The 15,217-nt window shown below is 47.4% G+C and overlaps 2 protein-coding genes across 2 annotated transcripts; both read left to right on the forward strand.

The window, feature by feature from the left end:
* Positions 1-1,518: 1,518 nt before the first annotated feature.
* On the forward strand, positions 1,519-10,258 carry LOC136951490 (cullin-3). The gene is made up of 15 exons (XM_067245918.1): positions 1,519-1,765; positions 3,511-3,708; positions 4,603-4,716; positions 4,820-4,980; positions 5,089-5,203; positions 5,382-5,610; positions 5,886-6,031; positions 6,161-6,337; positions 6,437-6,607; positions 6,782-6,889; positions 7,002-7,223; positions 7,481-7,615; positions 7,788-7,974; positions 8,865-9,010; positions 9,271-10,258. The coding sequence occupies exons 1-15, from the start codon at positions 1,703-1,705 to the stop codon at positions 9,400-9,402; spliced, it is 2,304 nt and encodes a 767-aa protein (XP_067102019.1). The 5' UTR covers positions 1,519-1,702; the 3' UTR covers positions 9,403-10,258.
* A 799-nt stretch (positions 10,259-11,057) lies between these two features.
* Positions 11,058-14,596, forward strand: LOC136951963 (protein FAM124B). Its single transcript, XM_067246632.1, has 4 exons — positions 11,058-11,128; positions 12,053-12,084; positions 12,362-13,155; positions 13,774-14,596. The coding sequence occupies exons 1-4, from the start codon at positions 11,058-11,060 to the stop codon at positions 14,491-14,493; spliced, it is 1,617 nt and encodes a 538-aa protein (XP_067102733.1). The 3' UTR covers positions 14,494-14,596.
* Positions 14,597-15,217: the final 621 nt, after the last annotated feature.

A 15,217-nucleotide genomic window follows, 5' to 3' on the forward strand; every position in this document is an offset into this window, starting at 1 on the left:
ATGTTTAGCAGATGCTTAAAGAACATACATACAGAATGTTATTAGGTCAAAGGACACCAATGAACTTGATGGGAGGCATAGAGTTTAGTTAGATTTGCCAGCTTAGTGGTGTGTATTGTCTAGGTGAGTATATTACTTTGGGTGATATATTAGGTTAGGTCATTATCCCTCAGGATGTCTGTGTGTCTCTGGTTTCACTGAATGACTTTGTTTTTCTACAGAATTTCTATGGTTTAAGGGCATTCAGGTTGCTGTGTAGAAGAGCCTTTCCTCCAAGCTAAAATGTCTCCCATTCCCTCAAGTTGTTATTTAGCTCATTCTCCAATTCAGATCTGCCTTCTTCATGTGCAATATGAAGCGTCCGCCTGTGTGATGGTGCGTAGACTTTCATGTAAATACCGCCTGTTAAGTTATGACCTCTTGGTTTTTTTGTCCCTGTGTTTGTCTGCTCTGTGTGCCAACAACCCCAACCCTCATTTTCAAGGCGCAGGATTCTCCCTGTGACCTATGTCATTATGGTGATTACCTGTGATTCAGTCGTTCCCAGTGGCGAAATATAAATGCTGTAAATATCTGTTCAAAGAAGTGTTCACTATATGTCATTATTACAATGAGGAGTATTTCAATTCTTTAATGTAGTGGTTGTATTCAGACATCCTGTTCTATTTTTCATCTCATTTTTGAAGAAAGCCAACCTGGACAGCTGGACAAAGGAGATACATATAACACAGTATATATCTATAATTTCCGGGAACAAAACCAAACAAATCCGAAATGTACAGATACATCTGAAACCAAGATAGAAGTTTGAAATCTTTTATTTCTGTTGTTAAGGGTGTAGAGATGGCAAATCTGTGTGTGTTCTTCAGACACAGCAGGTGCTGAGACTGACAGAACAATAGGATGAAAATCAAACTTTTCTTGGAATAAATTTGATGAGAAGTGTCTGCTTGCTTTTGACTTTTGTTAACATTTGCGTGACAGCTGTAGAGCTAGAGAGGGAAAGACGGAGATAAGCTACTCCCGAAGTATGTGGTGAGGCAGATCAAGCTAATGACTCCAAAACTTGTGATAGTGAATATGTGACATCACATCACCATAATTTTATGGTGGGAATCTCTCATGAATATTTTCCATCAGCTTATATTTTATGGTGGGATCGTTGGATTGACCACACACTGAGAGACAATGGTAAAAAGGTGTTGGATGGCCTTAGTGATGTACAATTCTGTCACATGACATGCAATGCAGAAGAAGGTTTGATATTGTGCACAGCTTTGCACATAGTATAATATAACAGTAGGTATGAAACTGAAATGTCTAATCGAATTTAGTATAAAGTGTAGCATTATATATTTAACCCCATCAAAGATCTAAATTGTTCCTTGACGATGGTGATTAAGCCATAAATAATGGGAGAAATAAAATTGAGCGCTGGACACAGAACTGCCTTCTCGCGCGAATTGTCATGCGTGATCTCGAAGCGAAAACACTGCAGGTATTCGGCCATTGCTGTGTTTCGGTAGCGAGCTAGCTAGCTAGCTATAGACAATTTAACATTTTGAGTTGTCAACAATCAACTACAGGTGGAGACCTGCAAGGAAGGTCGAGTGGAAAGCTCGTCAGCCTCCACAAGTAACATCCCTGGTCCCATCACAGAAAACCTTTTCATGTAAATACAGAAGAACACTGACAAATCACCATGTCAAATCTCAGCAAAGGCGGCACCAAGAAGGACACCAAGATGAGGATACGAGCCTTTCCTGTAAGTGCACACCAATGAGAGAAGCCCTTTCAGCGGGCAGGCATAGACTTTACTCCCGTGGTCTGAAAAGCTAGTTAGCATGATAGCTGTCTGCTAGAGTCAAGCCTGTTTTCGGAAACAAGCTAGCTTAGCTGCATTAGCTACTGTAGCTACTTAAGTAGAATTGAGCCATTTCATTACCTAATTTCTATTACCGCTAGTTATTAAATATTAATAAATGTAGGCGTCTTTAGACTCGTGCGTTTGGTTTTTGGTAGTTAGATTCTCTTTTGTTTTACAGTTGTTGGCTACCTAGCTGTCTCCTTTCTTGGAAGCTAAAAGTTAGCTAATGTGTATTAACCTTAGTCTCTTGCTAGCTACAAGTAGCAGCCTCTAGCTAGTTTGAGCTAACGTCCAGTTTAGTTGGCCATTGACACTTGTTGTTATGTTATTTCAGTTAGCAGTTAGCTCTACCAGTTCTAGAGCGATGGCTAGCACCGAGCAGTTAGAATAGTTTTCTGGGCTGGTTGATTGTTAACTGGCAAGTAGTGTTTTTCTGTCTTTAGTTTCACAGTGCTTTGAACTCAAGCCTTCCTGTACTGTACTGGAAAAATGTGTCTGAGACTGGGAGCTAGCCAAACAGTCAGTTGAGAATTTGGTTATTTAGCCACGGGCGGATCATTGTTGCTCACAAGTTCATCAAAAATAGTGATTCGACATTCGTATATTCATTCTTGGTTTAAAAAGAAACTGAACGTTAGTTTTAAAAGTCATCTAGTGAACGAGAACAGCCTGTGGGCAAATTATAGGCCTAATCCTGCTACAGTTTGTACTAGCAGGCAACCCATGATTATTTTAAAAAGGTATACACTTTTTATATAATTATTCTCAGTTTTGGAGATTTGCATTTAATCATTTAGCAGACGCTCTTATCCAGAGCGACTTACAGTAAGTACAGGGACATTCCCCCGAGGCAAGTAGGGTGAAGTGTGCCTTGCCCAAGGACACAACATCATTTTTCACGGCCGGGATCGAACCAGTGACCTTCTGATTACTAGCCCGATTCTCTAACCGCTCAGCCACCTGACTCAGATTTGGTCGATTACATTATTATTATTAATATTAGTCCCTCCTATGTCCTGGTGTCATAAAGACCCAACATCATTTTCAAACCAAAGAAAATTAGATAAAACATTAGTTTAAGTACACAATCTAAAAACAAATGATAGTGGCTGTACCAGTCTCTGTGAGGTCCAACCCTGTCAGAAAGGTCAAAGGTGATAGAGCAGACAAAGACCAGCTCTTTTTGTCTATTATTCATTTAGTTAGTGTATGTTTGGATCTTAAGTATGTTGGGAAGACCAGTAGCTATAAAACTGGATGGATTCATAATGAATTAGATCATCACAAAGGTAACTTTTTATTACAACCTGGTGTCTAAGACAATCTAAATGTTTACATCCAAACTAAAACAAGTAATAGACTGGTACTGTACAAGCTCACCATTTCAGTGTGTTCACTTGTGCGTTGAATGTGGTCAGACAGTTCATCACAAGACACAAACAATAGAAGGCTTTTCATTTCAGTATTGCACCGACTGCTACGTCACCTTCAGTAGAGTTTTATAGTAGAATATATGAACATATATTTTGTATAGCGACGAGCTAAGGACCCCGTGCAGATGTCCATGACGATAACGCCAGGCTTGATCCATATCACAGGCCGGATCTCCGCCTCACCCCCTCTCTGCTCTGTCCTCCCTGCAGATGACGATGGATGAGAAGTATGTCAACAACATCTGGGACCTGCTGAAGAACGCCATCCAGGAGATCCAGAGGAAGAACAACAGTGGCCTGAGCTTCGAGGAGCTGTACAGGAACGCTTACACCATGGTGCTCCACAAGCACGGCGAGAAGCTCTACACGGGCCTGCGCGAGGTCGTCACCGAGCACCTTATCAACAAAGTAAGGCCAGCAGCATGGAGAGGTGATCTCCCAGAGCCCTGGGTTTACCCTGTGGACTGCACCTTCTCTGTGAGATCATGACCACCAACTCAGGCTGTGTGTTCATAGACCAAATGCTGTGAGACTCCCACTCTGACACGCACAGCTTTACAGAAGATGTGTAAATTGGAGATGAGGGACATTAGTAAACGTAGCTTTTCAAATCTAGGCCTGGCTGTGGGTTCTCAGCAAGCAGTCTTGCCTGTCTGGTCTGATGACAGCGTGATATAGCGGAGTACTGATATTAAACCTGTTACAGAAGCCAGCTCCAGGGATCTGTGGTGGACTCAGTGTCTGCAAACACGAGGAGGTCTCATGTATCCAGGGCCTCTCGTGCACAGGGGCTGAAAATGAAATGAGAAAGTAGAAAGATGTTGCTGGGATTGGAGGGACTCACTCTGGGTTCCAGGGAGGTAAAAAGCCTTGTTGACTGATGGGTAAAGCGCAGACTTCTTTGACAAGCTCCACTAATTGAAAAACGCCTCCTGTTCCAGAATTGGGGATTTTCGTGAATATCTTGCCGCTCGCGTGTGTGTGGGCAGGGGTGCATAAACACAGTGGGCTGTGCTCTGGGTAGTGTCTGACAGGGAAGGGTCTGACAGGAGATGGTCACGGGCTGGGGGTGTTTTGTGGCGTTAGGCATGAGTGGAGTGTCATCAGTGGATGGTTCAGGAAGCCAAGACGGCTCTGCCTTGAGGTGAGACCAGAGGAGGAGGGAGGGGGATTTGAATCGGCCTCCAACTGGATCTATTACTGCTTGGGCCTCTTAGAGGTATGAAACAGTGTCACACACACAAACTAAGTCAAGTATTGGATTTCTGAATGTAACATCCATATCCTCCAACCTCCCGACAGGTACGTGAAGATGTCCTAAACGCTTTAAACAACAACTTCCTTCAAACCCTGAACCAGGCGTGGAACGACCACCAGACAGCCATGGTGATGATCAGAGACATTCTCATGTACATGGTGAGTGCCGCGCAGCAAGGCCTTCCCAGCCCTGAACCCTGCTGACGGCCGGGTTCCATCACGCGGCCATGTCCTCACACGTTTCCCGCTGTGGTTCCCCCAGGACCGCGTGTACGTGCAGCAGAACAACGTGGAGAACGTCTACAACCTGGGCCTCATCATCTTCAGGGACCAGGTGGTCCGCTACGGCTGCATCCGAGACCACCTCCGGCAGACCCTGCTGGACATGATCGCCCGGGAGCGGAAGGGCGAGGTGGTGGACAGGTGAGATAAGGAAGAGGCATTGAAGAAGGTGATTAGGAAGCCTCAGAGCTGAAACGCCAGCAGCTCAGAGCAGCCTACAAATGTGTGTGTGTGTGTGTGTTCCTCCAGAGGGGCCATCAGAAACGCCTGCCAGATGTTGATGATCCTGGGCCTGGAAGGAAGGTCGGTGTATGAAGAGGACTTTGAGGCCCCCTTCTTAGACATGTCTGCTGAGTTCTTCCAGGTCTGTAACAGACCCGCTAACCTCCCCATGTGGTGTAACCAGACCTTGAATATATTTTCTGGAAACATACTTGTTCGTTTATGAAATGCCATGGCAGCGGAGCACCTCATCATGTTATCATCCCATCAGTACTAGAATCCTCCAGAATGAACAACATGTGCTGTTGTGTCCTTTCCAGATGGAGAGCCAGAAGTTTCTGGCCGAGAACAGTGCAAGCGTGTACATCAAGAAGGTGGAGGCGAGGATCAACGAGGAGATCGAGCGGGTGATGCACTGCCTGGACAAGTCCACCGAGGAGCCCATCGTCAAGGTGGTGGAGCGAGAGCTCATCTCCAAACACATGAAGACCATCGTGGAGATGGAGAACTCCGGCCTGGTCCACATGCTGAAGAACGGCAAGACCGAGGGTCAGTGGCAGATGTTCCATCGTAGCATTCGATGTTCTCAGCGCTGGTCTTAATGGCCTTTAAGGGATTTTGTTGGTAATCTGGGGCTGAATTCATTTCAAACTGGATTCCACTTTATGATTGAATAATTGAATTGTCTTAGTAGACTATATAGCGCTTACTCTGTTGTATGAATAGTGTATAGAAGCTAGTGCTTGTAAACAGACAGTTTGATTCTGATGTGTTTGCGTTGTGTGTGTGTGTGTGTGTGTGTACGCCTGTGGATATGACCTCAGACCTGGCGTGCATGTACAAGCTGTTTAGCAGGGTGCCCAACGGCCTCAAGACCATGTGTGAGTGCATGAGCTCCTACCTGAGAGAGCAGGGCAAGGCGCTGGTGTCGGAAGAGGGCGAGGGCAAGAACCCTGTGGACTACATCCAGGTAACTCCTACAGGAGCCCAGTGCCTCTAGAGAGGGACACCGGTCCACTGAAAAGGGGGTAAAGGGGTTTTCCGTCAGACATAAGATTCTTCTTATCTTCAGACAACCCCGTTCTGATTCTCGTCTCAGGGCCTGCTGGACTTGAAGTCTCGCTTCGACCGGTTCCTTCAGGAGTCCTTCAACAACGACCGTCTCTTCAAACAGACCATCGCCGGGGACTTCGAGTACTTTCTTAATCTCAACTCGCGCTCTCCTGAGTACCTCTCCCTCTTCATAGACGACAAGCTGAAGAAAGGAGTGAAAGGAGTGAGTAATTGACCCTGTCGACACAATATACCCTGTTGAATGATCATGACAGGCAGTGGTTATAGCTCTGTGTGTGTGTGTGTGTGTGTGTGTGGACAGCTAACAGAGCAGGAGGTGGAGACCATCCTGGACAAGGCTATGGTCTTGTTCAGGTTCATGCAGGAGAAGGATGTGTTTGAGCGCTACTACAAGCAGCACCTGGCCCGGAGACTGCTCACCAACAAGAGCGTCTCCGACGACTCAGAGAAGAACATGATCTCCAAGCTCAAGGTGAGGGCCAGGCCAACAACCTGGTCGTCTCTGCATGTACTGACAGCACTAGGTCGTCTGTATCAGAAGTGAGACCAGCGGAGCTTGGTGTCAAATAACGATTGTGTGTGCCGAGGTAGTGAGGTGTTTATGGACATGCCTGATGGCTGTGTTTTGTTGGGCTCCTGGGGGCAGACTGAGTGTGGCTGCCAGTTCACCTCCAAACTGGAGGGCATGTTCCGGGACATGAGCATCTCCAACACCACCATGGATGAGTTCAGACAGCACCTGCAGTCCACAGCGGTAAGTCGAGACAGCACCTCCACGCCCACACCGGGGGAGACTCTCTCCTGAGCTGAGTCCATCCAAGGTGGGTTTGACCTTATTCTAACCCGCTGGGCGCTGTCTTCCCCAGGTGTCGTTGGGTGGCGTGGATCTGACCGTGCGAGTCCTGACGACGGGCTACTGGCCCACGCAGTCGGCCACGCCCAAGTGCAGCATCCCCAACTCGCCCCGGCACGCCTTCGAGGTGTTCCGCAGGTTTTATCTGGCCAAGCACAGCGGCCGGCAGCTCACGCTGCAGCATCACATGGGCTCTGCCGACCTCAACGCCACCTTTTACGGGCCAATCAAAAAGGTGCGTATGACAGGAGTCCCGTCGACATAAAGTAGGCATTGTCTCAGGGTGTTGCTTCCCGGTTGTGAATTAGCTACTGACCCCTGGTCAGGTCCAGTCAGACAAATGCAAAACGCCACGGTAGAGTCTGGTTTTGTTTCTGTAGGAATTTGAAATGGTAATATTTTTGGGGGACTTGTAACCCCCTGTGTATTGGGATCAGGGTAGACCTGAATGGGGCCATGACACACCCTCTTCTGTCCTCGCTCTCCCCCCAGGAGGATGGCTCCGAGGTGGGAGTGGGCGGGGCCCAGGTGACGGGCTCCAACACCAGGAAGCACATACTGCAGGTGTCCACCTTCCAGATGACCATCCTCATGCTCTTCAACAACCGGGAAAAGTCCACCTTCGAGGTACGCCCGCTCACAGCTAACGCAAGCCGAGCCGACTCCTACGCCAACACACGTGCCAAAAATAGATCATCGGAGACCAGCACCTGTACTGATTCCAGTCATCGTAAGACCTCCACCTCTGTCTCGACGTATCTCTTCATACCTCCTTCCCATCTCCTGTCTGGCTGTGCAGGAGATCCATCAGGAGACGGACATCCCCGAGCGGGAGCTGGTGCGGGCGCTGCAGTCCCTGGCCTGCGGGAAGCCCACCCAGCGCGTCCTCACCAAGGAGCCCAAGTCCAAGGAGATCGAGAACGGCCACGTGTTTACAGTCAACGACCAGTTTACCTCAAAGCTGCACCGCGTCAAGATCCAGACAGGTAGAGCTGGGCAGGAATCCCTCGCATGACGCAGTCCAACTATCTTTAAGCACATGGCATCTTTCACAGTTGTATATTGATTTTCCCCCATAGAATCCTATAGTTACCCCTTCCCAGTGTTTGGATGTTTCAGAAAAGCTCTGAGTGTACAGACACTCACTGAAGCTCTGTCTAGATGTTCACTAGCAGCCTGTAGCTGAAGCTGTGTTCACTAGCAGCCTGTAGCTGAAGCTGTGTTCACTAGCAGCCTGTAGCTGAAGCTGTGTTCACTAGCAGCCTGTAGCTGAAGCTGTGTTCACTAGCAGCCTGTAGCTGAAGCTGTGTTCACTAGCAGCCTGTAGCTGAAGCTGTGTTCACTAGCAGCCTGTAGCTGAAGCTGTGTTCACTAGCAGCCTGTAGCTGAAGCTGTGTTCACTAGCAGCCTGTAGCTGAAGCTGTGTTCACTAGCAGCCTGTAGCTGAAGCTGTGTTCACTAGCAGCCTGTAGCTGAAGCTGTGTTCACTAGCAGCCTGTAGCTGAAGCTGTGTTCACTAGCAGCCTGTAGCTGAAGCTGTGTTCACTAGCAGCCTGTAGCTGAAGCTGTGTTCACTAGCAGCCTGTAGCTGAAGCTGTGTTCACTAGCAGCCTGTAGCTGAAGCTGTGTTCACTAGCAGCCTGTAGCTGAAGCTGTGTTCACTAGCAGCCTGTAGCTGAAGCTGTGTTCACTAGCAGCCTGTAGCTGAAGCTGTGTTCACTAGCAGCCTGTAGCTGAAGCTGTGTTCACTAGCAGCCTGTAGCTGAAGCTGTGTTCACTAGCAGCCTGTAGCTGAAGCTGTGTTCACTAGCAGCCTGTAGCTGAAGCTGTGTTCACTAGCAGCCTGTAGCTGAAGCTGTGTCCTGGTGTGTGTTAGTGGCCGCTAAGCAGGGGGAGTCGGACCCTGAGAGGAAGGAGACGCGGCAGAAGGTGGACGACGACAGGAAGCACGAGATCGAGGCGGCCATCGTCCGCATCATGAAGTCCAGGAAGAAAATGCAGCACAACGTCCTGGTAGCAGAGGTCAGTGTGTAGACATAGAGATGATAGCTAGTAGCGCATTTCAATGTGTATAGACAGAGATGTAATTTAACTAGTAGCATATTCCAAGGTGTATAGACAGATGTAATTTAACTAGTAGCGTATTCCATGGTGTATCGACAGATGTAATTTAACTAGTAGCATATTCCAAGGTGTATAGACAGGTGTAATTTAACTAGTAGCGTATTCCAGGATGTATAGACATACAGTGAGTTTTTCCTGTGTTTGGATGGTCTCTGCAGGTCACCCAGCAACTACGGGCACGGTTTCTCCCCAGTCCTGTAGTCATCAAGAAGCGCATTGAAGGACTCATTGAGCGGGAATATTTGGCACGAACACCAGAGGATCGCAAAGTGTACACTTATGTAGCATAAAACAAGTGAACTCACTGAAAGCTGACATGACGAGACACTGAGCCCGAGCTTGTTTCGGGACTGCTTATGAACTCACTTCATTGATGTTGGGAACACTGGGAAGCATTCTTTTCTTCCATAGATGTGTGAAGTTGCTGTAAAAAAAGAGGGCGGGGGGAGTTTTTCTAGGTATTTTAGATTTCTTCTGCTTGGAAGAGTGAACGGACGGGATCTAGCTATGTTACAGTTCCACGACCCTAATGTGGCCTTGACCTGGAGAATGCAGGTGCTGCGTCACCCCATCTCAGAGGAAGGAGAACGAGGAAAGACGAAATAATAAGCAACACTTGCATTACGAATGTGGTTGGCTCCATGGAGGTCGAGACAAAAATAGAGATTGCTCCACTGTTTTAAATGTTAATGTGTTACGTTTGTGTTTCGTGGCACCATGCTGGTTGTACAGGTTGTCAGACACTATTGGCTTTTCTCTCCCTGGGGGTTGTAGTGCAACAGGAGGACGATGACATCACTGGTGGTTTGCAGAAATAAGAGCAATTGCTTGGTAGCATGCTTTATATCTATGGGTGGAACAAATCACATGCTCTCTAAAAGGTGTATGGTCTTTTCTCATCTTTTTCTGTTCTGACTTGTAATATTGGTTAGCAGCCGAGAAAATCTATGGTGGAATGTTCCTCTTAATGCAGATCTCAAAGGGGAGGGTCTGTTCGTTTAACTTAGTTTTTTTACTGGATTTTGATGGATCTAATTTAGCTCTGTGTAATGTGTATAAATTGTAAAATAATTATTGTACTCACTGCTAAGGTGGACTGTACAGGGCCTTGTTTTCATCATATTAAATGTAAAAAAAAAAAAAACATTTAGGTGAAACGGTGCGCTTATGTTTGTTTTTGAACACAGAGAATTACAGGATGCAACGCTGGTGTGTTTGCTCCTCTGCCCATAATGAACACCTTTACAGATATCCCAACTTGCGAAAACTGTCTGGGAAGTTACAAAAAATGTAACAATAGGCCTACTAAATAATTCCAACAATTGAGAATAACCTAAGACTAACAACAACAACAAAACTGAAAGAAAAATCATTTTTGAATGAAGAATTAGAATGCTAAAGCGATTGTAACCTACAAGAACTAATAACTTAGTCAAATGTACTTAGGGCTAGGAGGATTAAATACTCTTAAAATGAGGTGCAGACAATGTCCTCCTTTTTTCGGTGATTCAAGGTAACTTCACTGGGAGGTCGCTATATTTGCCTCATTTGCACTTCAAATTCTCCATAATACGGCGTCTGGACCTCTCCTTTGTCTGTTCATAATAGACCCCTGCCATCTGCTGCTATTGTCCACTTTGGCCCCAAATATGATTCATGCCAATTTCATCCTTTGATTTTCATCCGCTTTTTACAGCTGCTTAAAAAAAACGTTAACTTTAAGGTAAATGTATTTAGCCTCAATGTCACATTTACGACCATAACATGGACTAGACAGATAACGGTACTTTTGTCGATGACGTCACTGTCCCCGTAGTTGGGAAGAAAATACTAGCTAGCTAGAGATTAGTGGCTACTAGAGATTTGGGACCGCAATCAAAATGTTTGCTTAAGTCTTAAGTAACTTGATTTAGATGGCACTGTAGCAACTCAGTTACATTGGATAATGCTGCGACGATCGATTCTGCTTAACGGAACGAATGATGAAAACGTGGATTCAGGAGCTGAGACTGCAGAGTAAGTTTTGCATGCTAGTGTAGCTACTAGCGACTATCATAAAAGAGCAAACGGAGTTTGTAGTATCCAAGGTAACAGTTTGATAGACACGGTTATCTTTTTATGTTTTGTGTCACGTTTGCTAAATGGCCAGAATTACGTTTCATTGTGATGTACAGTATTGTGATTAAGATACATTGCAAGATAATTAACGCTAGCTTAAAGCTCATATTAAGCCTTCTCTGCAATCTCAAAGTCAAAGTCAGCGTTTTTTTGATAAAGCTGTATTGACTTAAAGTACAGGGCTCTAGTACTGTAGGCTACACCATCACTATACTGTAAAATGTCCTACTACTCTAGCGTTTTAACATGATTTCAAACAAATGTGACATTGCAGGATTTAGTCTAGTTAAAGGTTTCGTTCAAGTGTGAAAGTTGTTCCATGCGAAAAAAAGTTTCATTTTCAATATCCTGTGATGGGCACAAGTTATTTAATGATTAAATACATACAGTAGGCTACTGTACAGTAGCTTGCATAAGTAATTTTAAGAAAGCTAGGCCCAGCAAAAAAATATAGCTGTACACACATCAATACAACTACAGCTAAAACAGATTACACAATAATATAAATATACAAAACAGCATAGGCTACACACCAAGTTAAAATGTAGGAGTAAAATAAATAAAAGTGATCTATAGACTATAAATTGTTCTTTGTTGTTGCTTGCAAGGACAGCACAAGCAGCTCTCTCGGTAACTGTTGTCATGGTAACTTGGGTGTAATATTTCTACCTACCGCCGCGAGAGGGGGACACATGGTTAGATAGAGCTAATCAGTCTGAAATATTTGAAGTCTTTCATTTTTTTTAGTAAGTGGATACATTTAATCAATAGCTGTGTGATATTTGGCTTTCAAATATTTTTGCTTACTGTTTTTCACCCTAGATCCGATTGCAGTAAAATGTCATCTCCAAGCAGTAAGTGTAACATTGGTATGGTAACATTGCTTTAGTGTTTCTCATTACACGTGCCCATGAATCCTATCTATCCATTAACCCTCTCTCCTGTGTGTTGCTGCCAGCTGAGCTTCATTCTTTTAACCCTAATCTTCCCTTCACCCCTCTTTGTGCCTGGCTAACCCCACCGCACGCAACCCCTCTGTCTAACCCTAAACCCCTCCCTACCCCTTGCTCTGTGTTTAATCATCCCTGCACCCCCCCCCCCACCAACCCCCCCCTTGTGTGTTGTTGACAGGTGAGGTCCAGCCATGGTGTACCCCAGCACCACTACTGATGAGCATGCACCTGCTGGCCAACCCAGGAGACTCCCTCCTGCTCCAGCACACCCTGGACCGCCTGCTGCGCTGGCTGTGCCCCAGCCTGCACGTCTTCCATGTGTCCGAGAGGGCCTGCCCCCTCCGCGACTACGCCCGTGCCCGCCTGTGCCCCGTGGCGGGCTACCCCTCGCTAGCCGTCACCATCTTCCTGCACGAGGCGTACGGTGAGGAGCGCATCCTGCGCGTGCTGGACTTCCTCCAGCGCCCCCCCTGGCAGTACCACCACACGGAGAGCTGCGGAGGCAGGGCGGGAGGCGTCCACATCACCTCCTCCACCTCCCCCTCCAATGCCCTGCTGAGGCCCTACCTCCTGCCCAGCCGCGACTTCTACAGCCTGGGCACGGGGATGCCGGTGTGGGGGGTGCGGCCGGTGCACTGCGGAGGGGAGATGCTCCGGGTGACCCTCTACAGCGGCTACGACAACTTTGAGGACGCGGTGCGCCTGTACGAGACGGTGCTGCAGAGGCAGGCGGAGGAGCAGAAGACGGGGTTCTGCTGGTTCACGCTCCACACCGAGCCAGGCCTCTGCCTCCAGCTGGCTCTCAAGCAGCTGTCCCCGGGGACGAGGGTCGAGCCCTGCGGCTCGGCCGTCCTGCAGTTCCGAGTGGAGGAGATAGGCCAGCTGGTGCCCCTGCTGCCCAACCCCTGCACGCCCATCAGCGCCACCCGCTGGCAGACAGAGGATCTGGACGGCAACAAGGTCCTCTTCCAGGTAGCGGTCTGAAAGCTCTGTTGTACCTGTCTGAAACGGTTCTTACCTGGGTTGCAGTTCCACTCTATTGTCTCCTTGCTGCCGCCGTTCCACTGCATTTGTGTTTCAACATGCAGTGTGACGCACGCACAGCCATGCGGAGTTGGTAGGCCTCCTTTTTCTTTCCTTTGGTTTTTGAGGTAGATAATTATGGGAAATTATGCGTAACCTCAGTCTCCCTGAGGTTCCTCAGGCTCCCCGTGAAGCCACAGGAATATCCTCTATGATTATCTCTCCGCTACGCCACAGATTTGACATCTCATAACCTACAGTGGAATGCAAATACTAGTTTATGTGTGCACTGACAGATATATACCGTTTTCCCACCTTGTAAACTGTTTCACTTCACCCTCAGAAGGTTTCCCTCAAGGTACCCAGGGATAAATACAGTATCAGATTCTCTTGTAAAATCTTTTCAATCTAGAGACCCGCATTTTATTACCTATCAGGAATTTTTTTATGTAGTGTCCAATAACTCAAGCAGGGAGGGAAAACATGCAGACAGTTCTTAAGTTTGTAAAATCCTTTTACCATGTTAAACGAACATTCCTCCCTGTGTGTGTGTGTGTGTGTCTCCAGGTAAAAGCTCCTGACAATTCCCAGCTGCCTCTGACCTGCGCTTTCCCCCTCACCTGCCCCAGCGTCTCCCCCAGAGGCCAGCTGAGGAGTCCAGGGTCCACCCCTTCCTCCACCAACACCCTGCGGCCCTGCAGTCAGCCCGCCCCCCTGACCCGGCCAGGGTGCCGGCCACGCACCGACCCAGGAGTGGAGAGGCTGACCAGAGGACCCCAGGGTGGGGGAGAGAGCCTGGGCTCAGACAGCTGCTGCAGCACCCCCCCAGGCAGCTCCTGCTACTCCTCCCAGCGCAGCAGCCCCGCCCTGCTGCCTACCAGCCCCCAAGATTCCCCTGCCCGGCCCTTCCTGTCCCGCCTGCTGCTGGAGGAAGAGCCAGAGACCAACGTGGACACAGGCATCCCGGTCACCATGGCAGCTGCCTCAGAATTGCTCATGTCTGTGACCCCCAACTCTGAAAGACCAGCAGCTGTGGGGGCCTCAGCCCTGGAGAGCCTAGCCAGGGAGCTGAGTGACTGTCTGCCAGGGACGCCCCCCCACAGCGCCCCCAGGACCTGGGGGAGCCCAGGGCACCAGGCAGGCTCCCCAGCCAGAGACAGCAGGACTAGTGGCCAGACCCTCCCCAGAGGGTGTGTGGAGAGGACTACTGCAGAGACCCCAACTAAAACTAAAACCCTGTCACCACAAACACACAGCCAAGAGCCCCTAGATGAGTTCTTTATTTGACCTCCTGTGCAGTGTGGTGTAGTAATTTCGAAACTCAATTTCCACAGTCAGTGTTCCTTTAACAGCATGGGTGTAACTTAAGGTGACCAGATACATCATATCTCAAGGAACATTCCTTACTCGGTGACCAAACATTTGTCCCATCTTTAAGATGGAGTGGCTTGTTACCAGAATCGTTGGGCCTGTGCAGTGTTTTGACGCAAGTAAATATTTGGTCTCACTCCACATGAAATGTAGACATTTAACACATTACTAAGTTTCCCACGCCCAGCAGAGCCAGTTCCATCTAATCTGCAAATATTTACAAAATAGGATCCTCAGCAAATCTGACGTCAGAGGAAAACACAAACTTCAGCGATGCTTCAATATCAATGTACTGTTTTTCTTTCTTAGAGCTTAGAGCTAAAAAGAACCTTCCTGAAGTGAATATGCCTATCCAGAGAACGTAAGTAGGCTAGTCAGATGGTATGTGCAGTGTATTTAGATCAATAAATCTAGACATATGACAAAATATATTGAATAGCTGTGACATGATGTGGGATGGCAGATTGGATTAGGACAGTGTAACAGAGAATTTCAGCTCAAAATATGCCTAGAGAGAATTTTGAAGACAATGATTTTATTTCTTAACATATGTGTTTTTACCATGACATAGGTAAAGATGTGTGTTCATAGTCAGCAGCTGTAAGGGCTGATGTGTGTGGTGTTTAGACTGGTTTTATCA

Source organism: Osmerus mordax, chromosome 11 (assembly GCF_038355195.1).
Source record: "Osmerus mordax isolate fOsmMor3 chromosome 11, fOsmMor3.pri, whole genome shotgun sequence".
Taxonomy (NCBI): domain Eukaryota; kingdom Metazoa; phylum Chordata; class Actinopteri; order Osmeriformes; family Osmeridae; genus Osmerus; species Osmerus mordax.

Coding starts and splice junctions, on each gene's coding strand:
- LOC136951490 (XM_067245918.1), top strand. CDS start 1,703: ATGTCAAATCTCAGCAAAGGCGGCACCAAGAAGGACACCAAGATGAGG. Junction 4,717..4,819: donor GAGACATTCTCATGTACATG/GTGAGTGCCGCG, acceptor TGGTTCCCCCAG/GACCGCGTGTACGTGCAGCA. Junction 5,611..5,885: donor GAAGAACGGCAAGACCGAGG/GTCAGTGGCAGA, acceptor ATATGACCTCAG/ACCTGGCGTGCATGTACAAG.
- LOC136951963 (XM_067246632.1), top strand. CDS start 11,058: ATGCTGCGACGATCGATTCTGCTTAACGGAACGAATGATGAAAACGTG. Junction 11,129..12,052: donor TCAGGAGCTGAGACTGCAGA/GTAAGTTTTGCA, acceptor TTTTCACCCTAG/ATCCGATTGCAGTAAAATGT. Junction 13,156..13,773: donor GCAACAAGGTCCTCTTCCAG/GTAGCGGTCTGA, acceptor GTGTGTCTCCAG/GTAAAAGCTCCTGACAATTC.